Genomic DNA, 8,022 nt, shown 5'->3' with positions numbered 1-8,022 from the left:
ATTTATCCTTGAAGAAACTCGAACTCAAAATACTGTTTCTGGGCCATGAATATTTCCTGAAATTCTTTATGAGACTGGTGTGATGGAAACAGAGAAGAATTGTGTGATGGTAGGGAAGGTGAGTGCTCCTCAGTCTGCAAACTTGGGTCTTCTAAGGTCATTTGTTACCAGTTGTAAAGTTCCTCTACAAAATGGGGCTGAACTACCTACTTCACAAGACACGAGAATTAATGAAATCATGGGTGAATATCTTTAAATAGTAAAATATTATCTGTATTTGGCCAGGCACCATGGTGCATGCCTGCAATCCTAGCAGCTCAGGAGCCTAATGCAGGATGATTGCAAGTTCAAGGCCAGCCTGGGCAACTTAGGGATATCCTGTCCCTGAGTTCAATCCCCAGTACAAAAAGAGATGGGCAGGTGCCTGGCACTGAGATTCAACACTTCTTAAATTGGACATAAGTGCCTTCTTCTGTCATCTCCATAGCAAGGTGGAAACTGTCCATGGTGCAGAATTAATTAAGGCTCTTGCTGAAGATAAATGAGTTATACAGTGGTCAGTTAATCATTTGCCATTTTGAGAATGACCTCCTTTGGCCTTTCTTGTGCAGTTGATGATCAGGTACAGAGGCTGCCTATGGGTAGAAACCCTGAGGAAGGCAGGCTGAGGAGGTCCTGTTGGTCCACCCCAAATGCTAGTGAGTACAGTCTTACCTGTTCTACACAAATTATCAGTTCGTTGTGGTTAGTTCAGTTTAAGCACATCTTTATCAAGTTCCAGTGACTTGACAGACACTGTCAAGAGATGAAGATGGCATAGCTCCTGCCCTCCAAGATGCTCAGAGACTGTGGGAGAAACGTGAGGAGGAACCTACTTTCCATGACACATAGGAAGTGCCTTAATGGAGAAATGCATGGAATTGTATGGGATTGTAGAGGAGAGGGGCTAGAGGCATGTGGTCAGGAAGGAACCTTGGAGAAAGGCATGCCTAAGCTGAAATTTGAAGGACAAATTAACACAGCCTGACAAAGTCACAGGAAAGAGAAAGGAAGGTGGAAGCCTGGCCCAGGTAGATGGACCACTTTAAACAAAGGCATTGAAACAATTCTGAGCAGTTTGGGGTCCCGGGACACTGGAGCATAGAGAACCATCTGATGCCTCACCCACGCTCTTCTTGGTTACAAAGCATGCCACCTACAGAGGCACCAGTTGGTGAGGGAGAGGCATGGGCAGGGTAGGTGACCTCAGTCTTACCCACGAGCTGTGTTGAATGACCATGAAGTCACTTCCCAGATGACTGAGACAGCCTCCCCAGAAGACCCAGCTCCTACAAAAGCTGTGCTTTGGCCAGGTCCAAAGAGCATTTGCCAGGTTTGTTGATAATTCTTGATGCAGAGGACCCAGGATTGAAATTGAGCAAGGAAATCTAACTGGAACAGAGTTGACCCTACCAGGAGGTATGTAAGACAGGGAGTCCCAACTTGTTCTGAGCTTTCTGTCTAGCAGGCAGGTACATCCATTGTGGGCTCAGGATAAAGAGGGAGCCTATTCACTTTGTGGAAGTAGAAAGCTCTTCACAGGGCTGGTGGGGTTCACTTCCCTCCATCTCAAAGGGCCAGGCTTCTCCCTTCCCCTTTCTCATGGTAGTCTGGACCAATCCAAACCAATCCCCAAACTATAGGGAATTGTCACGAGTTGTTCCATAAAGTGGACTCAACATGGAATGTGCTTAAACATCAGACCACACGCAAGAGGAACACAACACTATGAAACACTATGGTGGTAAACATGAAAGGGTCCTTTAAAGAAGGTAGCTGAGCAGATGGTACTAGGAACAGATGACACTGTTAAAAACACAGTTTAAAAAAAAAAACAAGAAAAAAAACCAGGGTACAGTTTGTTAGAAGCTTGCTTTTTGTTTGGGTTTTCGTTTTCTTTCTTTCTTTTTTTAATCTATTACAAAGGAAAAACACTGGCAAAATTTCCTGCTTTATATAATTGACAGATTCCTCAGGCAGCTCCCATGAGAGAGAATGGAGCCCGGTGTGTGTGAGTTGGTCCTTAAATATTTCTTCAAGCTTGTTTCCCCGTCTGTGTTAATAACCAAGTTTCATGGGGGTAGAATGTACCCAGGCTCCCTTGAGCCAGACTATTTATCATGGCAGCAGCTGGAGATAAGCTGGACACAAAGAGGATTTGTCTCAGGAGGGTCGGTCCTTGGATACAGAAAGCAGAGGAATTTTCTCATTAGTAGGAAGTTTGTGGTGGGCACTCAGGGCTTTCATCACATGCCCCCAGAGAAAATGGAAACAGGGAGAAGGGCATCCTAGAGGGGTAAAGTGCTCCATGATGCTTCCACTGGACAACTTGAAGCTTCCAGAGTGGACTTCCTTGGGAGATGAAAGACATTAAATGCTATGTGCACTTATGAAGTTTTCCAGGAGAGGTAAGAAGTCCATTTACTATTAGTTCCCACCAATGACACTGCAGGGTCCTGGACAACATTTACCTCATGGTAGACAGGGGCTTGGATAAACTGTTTGAATAAATGCATCTTTGTTTCCCAGCTTCGAGACCAGCTTAGAGCATAGCACTGACAACATTTTTTTGTTGTTGTTGGTACTAGGGCAAAAAACAAAAACCACTGAGCCACATCCCCAGTCTTATTTCATATTTTATTTAGAGGCAGGGTCTCACTGAGTTGCTTAGCACCTCACTATTGCCGAGGCTGGCTTTGAACTGACTATCCTCCTACCTCAGCCTCCTGAGCCTCTGGGATTACAGGCAGGCACGGCAGCACCTGGCATATTCACATTCATTTTTATGCTTAAAATTTTCCTTTAAATATTATTTTTTTTCCTAAGTATGTATATGTGACCTTAGCCAAAAATAACTTTCCATAATGAGGGAAAGGAAGGCATGCTAAAAGTACATTCCACACCTGAGTGAACACAGAAGTAAATCCCAAAAACCTCTAAGACACAAGGTATAGGAGTAGAATTGAAGAGGTCACCTAAAGAATCATCACTGGAACACATGCTCTAGGAAAAACGCTGCTATTGTAAGGATTTTCAGTGCCTTTTCCATGGATGGAATATGCTGGATTGGTTTTTGTGTTACTCCTGTTTTCTCTGAACTGTATGCTGGAGCCTACTGTCAAGAAGTTGAGTTTGGAAAGCCCATTTTTTTTTTCTCTTTTGTACCTCCTCTAAGAAACAAGGCATAGGAGTAGAATTGGATGCAGAAAGACCAGGTACAGTCTTTATGCTACAGACACTCCTGACAAGGAGCTAGGGGACCCCACCCCACCACTTTAGGCTGAACTGTAGGATTCAACTCATAGCAATGTCATGGCAGAAAATGAGATGGCAGGGCGGAAATGCCCATCTTTTTGTCTTTGGAAATATCTGTGGCTTCTGCGAACAGACGAAAACCCCTTTCTACTCCTGCTTCTTTTCCAATTTCTTCCTTTTAAGAAATCTAAAGTCCTGGCCAGTCCTCCAGTGTGGAGTCTCTGGGTCCTTGGATCTGACACAGGCTGAGGTGTGGAGATGAAATGAAAGGGCTTAGACCAGCTCTTGTCCAAGCCACATTCTCTCCATAGGTCAACATCAAGGCAGTCCCAGTCCAGAGGACCCTCCAGAGCAATTTCCTGAAGTGCCTAAGTTCACAGCTCTGGGTATTTTGCTGACATTTACTGATGACTCCTTTTGAGAATGTGTACACACACACACACACACACACACACACACACACACACATTCAGCCCATTCTTGGTTGGAAGTAGGGTGTGGACCCTAGATCGAGAACCAGTGACCTAGAGAATGATCTTATGGTCATTTGTATTTCTTTCCAGCTTCCTCTCAAGGAGGGTCTTACCCATATGCATCACGCAGATGCCCTGGAAGCAGTCATGTGTCTGGACATTCATAGTAGCCAGCCAGTCATGGACACAGATGATGGCATATCCTGAGAAACTGTCCCGCCCAAGGGTCTCAGGTTGGAGGTTCATCGGTAGATGCCATCTTCCCCACATTTCTGTATTCCTTACTCTTTCAGTCTCATAAAACAAAGTGCCAATGTTCTCCACCTGACTAGTCGGCCTCCTGGAACCCACTACTCCCCATTAGTCAAGAGGCAAAAAACAAAGCCAGCAAACCAAACTGAATTCTTTTATTGTGCAATTTCCTTCTACCAGAAAAATCTCTAAAAATATAAATATGAACTCTCTAAAAATACTCAGAATAGATCTATAATCTTCTTCCTCTTCCAAACTAGGGCCAAACGTTTTTTCAAAGCGGATGGGCTATGAACATGTATCTTCATGTCGTCTACATACATAATATTCAGAGATGCTTCTTCTTTGTGCAGGAGGGGAACACCATCCTGCCAGGTTTGGGAAGCTCATTTGTGATCAGGATGAAGTTATAAACAGAACTGGGGAGAAACTTCCTTTTGCAAATATAGAAGATAGCCCTTCATTCCTCCCCAGTACCTTGCCCTCACAGGGTGGACTGGGCTGCCCTAAGCCAAGCTCCATTGGACTCACGAGGACAGATTTATGGTAGTGGGGCTGCCATGCTATAATCCAGGAAGGTGAGACTGGAGATGGACAGGAAACTAGGAGGGGCTTTGGCTGGAAGAGTTGGCCAGAGAAAAAACCCTCAGCAGGATTAGTAGTTAAGTTGTTCCTACCGGTTCTAGATAACACCTAGCCTGGGGCAACCATGTCTAAGACAAGGTTCAATCTTCGAGGGCCTCCTAGGTAGCAGTGTCACCCCTAGAGCAGGGGAATGGCTGAGCTGTAGGCAGCCAGGGATTGGCACAGGGTCCCATGGCACCTTACTCAGTATCACACATAAATCTGAAGAAGCCTGGAGTCATCCTGCGATGGTCCTGGAACAACCTGGTGGGATCCCGTAGCTAATCCTGTGTCTGAGGGCCAGGACTCCAGCAGCAGCTGGAGTGGAGATAAGAACTTAAGCAAGTGGGGGCTGGAACTGTTTGTACTACAGTTACCACATTACTCGATCCCTGGAGGGCAGCAGCTCCAGACTGCAGGCACTTGCTGAGTTTCCTGTCAGAGGGGCAAACCAAGCTTCCGGCACAGAGAGCTCAGATGAATCTGGGCTTACTCCCTGGTGTGTGTTTAGAGTCTCTGCCCCCAAGTTCCCCGTTCTGCTTTGGTTGATGTTATGAACCATTTTAGGAAAACTCACAGGACACCAAATGCTAGTCCTGAGGATTTCTGACTTCCAAGGTGTTCTCAGGGTAAGGCAGGGCCTTCATGTGTGCTAACAGCCCTGCTCACTCTACCACGTCCTTGCAGGCACTCAGCTGCACGGACCCTCATAAGCAGAGAAGGAAAGGGACTTTGCAGGGAGTATGTTGCAAAGCCTTGCTTTCTGGGGCAAAAGAAGGCAGAAGAGAAGGGTGTGAGAGGGTGGAGACAAGGCGTACAGTTGTAGAAACAAGAATCTGCCCACATGCCAGCAATCCCACTGAAGCTTCCAGTTCTGTAGGAGTTAACATGGATGTTTTATACGGTGATAGGAAGAGGAGCAGAGGCTTGGTGATAATCAACTGGGAAGCCAGGCCTAGGTATCCCAGAGCTCATGGGTGAGAAGTCAAACAATGAAAGGAAAAGGGAAGGGCACAGGAATGATAGGAAGAGGCCTGAGGCACAGACTGCCCCGGCTGGACCTACCATTCCCATTCTTCTCTTTAGATACCGGTTGCCTTGTTAAAAAACAAAAAAAGAGAGAGAAAGAGAGAGATGTTATCTTCTTGCTGCCAAGACCCCCAAGATTGAGCTCGCTGCAGGGTCTCCTGGCCCTTGGAAGACAGTACAATAGGTCCCCTGGTGGGAGACAGGAATACAAAAGTGGGTTAACCCAGGAGGATAGGAACAAGTGAAGGTTTGAGGATACTTATCTGTTCCTTAGACGGATCCAGAAGGAGGGAACAGAGGACCATCCCTGGCATCTGGGTAGAACTAGGGAAGGGCAGGTCAGAGGCCCCTCCAGGGAGGCCTGGTGCTGCAGGAGACTCAGGCAACTTCAAAAGCACAAAGCACCTTGGGTTTAATAGGAGGTTTGCCTCCACAGTTTGGATCGCATCCCAATCTCTCACATGCTTCACCCTGGCTCTCACACTTACCGAGACCCTGGGACTGCTTCATTCTAGGCTGTGGGGTGACCCTGAAAAATTGCTCTGATCCCCAACCACACTCTTCTCTATCTTGGCTTCACTCCCTTATCTACCACCTCTGCTCTCCTTTCTAGTAGGACCACCCTTACTCTCCTGGGTTCTCCTCTCAAACCAAAATCAAAACATGCTCTGCTGCTGCTTCTTCTGGGGCCTGCCTAGCCCTGTCTTCACACACATAGCAAAGGAAGCCTGGCTGTTATTTCTGTGCAGGAAGCCCCAGCATTTTCTCAGGTGCCTAAAGGATGGGAAAAACCTTGAGAACCCTGAGTGAGAGGTTAAGCACCCGCTCTGGTCCCCTGGGACAGAGGAAAGATACCAGGGGCCCCGCACTCTCTTGGAACCAGGAGGAACCACGGCTGGGCTACGGTCAGGTTGTGTGGCTTTCTAGGACAGGCCCCATCATCAAGCCAACCCCATCATTCCTCATCCAGCCTTGTTGCCCCCTGAGATAGGGATCTCTGGGCCATGATGGAGGAGAGAAAGGAACCAGGGCTTGGGTGAGGAAGAGCAGGCAGCATATGGGAGACAGAAAAGTCCTGCAAGATCCATCATCCTGAGCTGGTAGCCCTATAATTCAGTAGGAAACTGGAACAAACTTGTGGGTGAAAGAGCTCTAGTACCCCTGGGCTACAATCAACACCCAGAGGAGCTTACAGAAATTAGGATCAAGGATGGCACCTGAGTCCTTTTGCCATTCTGCAGATAGACTCTTCGACTAGAATTACTTGTGGACTTTTAACCCTGCAACATCTTGTGTGGAGATCAGCTTTTTGCAGGTGCCTTGTACAAGGAAGACCAAAGGGCATGGTAGAGCTAGGGCCAGGGCCCCCTGGGCACAGTGGAAGAGAAAGCAGAGGGAAGAGGGTTGCTTGGCAGGAAGATCACAGGCTACTCAAAGGACAGCAGGTCTGGGTGAGGGCCCTCACTGTCAAGGCTGGCGGTCCGTGCCCGAGGAGGGGGGCTACTGTCCTCCCAGGACTCGGCCAGGCTGATGGGGCTCAAGCTGAGTTTGAGGCCATTCCTCTCAACGAGGCCTGGGGAGGAGGCTCTTCTGTGCTCAGTTGCCTTTAACTTAGATTCATCCTGGCTGTCCTTGTGAATTAGGTCAGGAACCGATAGGGAAACTTCACCATTGGGCAGAACCTCGTCCCTATCTTCCATGGTGGCCTCCAGCTGTGAAGCATCTGCTAGGACAGGTTGGACAGTGAGAGGGGAGTCCTGGGGCTGCCCAGATGACAGCTCTGTCCCATACTCCAGACTACTTAGGACGGGCTGTGATGATATCAGCATGTCCTGGGTGGTCTTCAGGGCCCTAGGGGTTCGCTTCCTGGTTATGGGAGGTGGAGGATCCAGGCGAGGGAAGTCCTCAGGGACTGATCTGTAAGATTGATGACAGTAAATATGCATGCTTTACAAATGGTGAGATAGCAGTCCACCCCATCCTCACGTCTGTAACTCCAACTTCACCTTCAACTCACCCACATGGGTGAGTTCATCCCTTGGGCGAATAAGTGCTTCACCCCCTGGGCTCCAATTTGAGTTCAGGGTGCAGGTCTTAGCAATTTCAACACAACAATGAGCTTTTGGCCTGTTTTATCCTTATTCAGTGTTCAGAGCAGCACAAAAACCTATACAATAAGCCCCATAAAGGGTATATCACTACTTCAGAAGCAGCCATGTTTAAAACAAGGCCTGGGTGGGTGTGGTGGTTCACGTCTGTAATGTTATCTACTTGAGAAGCTGAGGCAAGAGGATGGCAAGTTTGAGGCTAGCCTGAGTAATGCAGTGAGACCCTGTCTCAAAATAAAACA

At 47.6% G+C, this 8,022-nt stretch overlaps 1 protein-coding gene across 3 annotated transcripts in view; it reads right to left on the bottom strand.

Annotated features, from left to right (window-relative positions):
* Nucleotides 1-4,183: 4,183 nt before the first annotated feature.
* LOC308655993 (carboxyl-terminal PDZ ligand of neuronal nitric oxide synthase protein) overlaps nt 4,184-8,022 on the bottom strand; it is a gene marked incomplete at its 3' end in the record, with an annotated part of 325,313 nt that continues 321,474 nt past the window's right edge. For all 3 annotated transcript variants that reach the window (XM_081306545.1, XM_081306546.1, XM_081306548.1), the window contains one exon: nt 4,184-7,589. In XM_081306545.1, the coding sequence (XP_081162671.1) occupies nt 7,100-7,589 (490 nt within the window). The remainder of the gene's footprint in view (nt 7,590-8,022) is intronic.

Source organism: Spermophilus citellus (genome assembly GCF_964194105.1).
Source record: "Spermophilus citellus genome assembly, chromosome: 9".
Classification (NCBI taxonomy): domain Eukaryota; kingdom Metazoa; phylum Chordata; class Mammalia; order Rodentia; family Sciuridae; genus Spermophilus; species Spermophilus citellus.
This window is presented reverse-complemented; position numbering and strand designations above follow the sequence as displayed.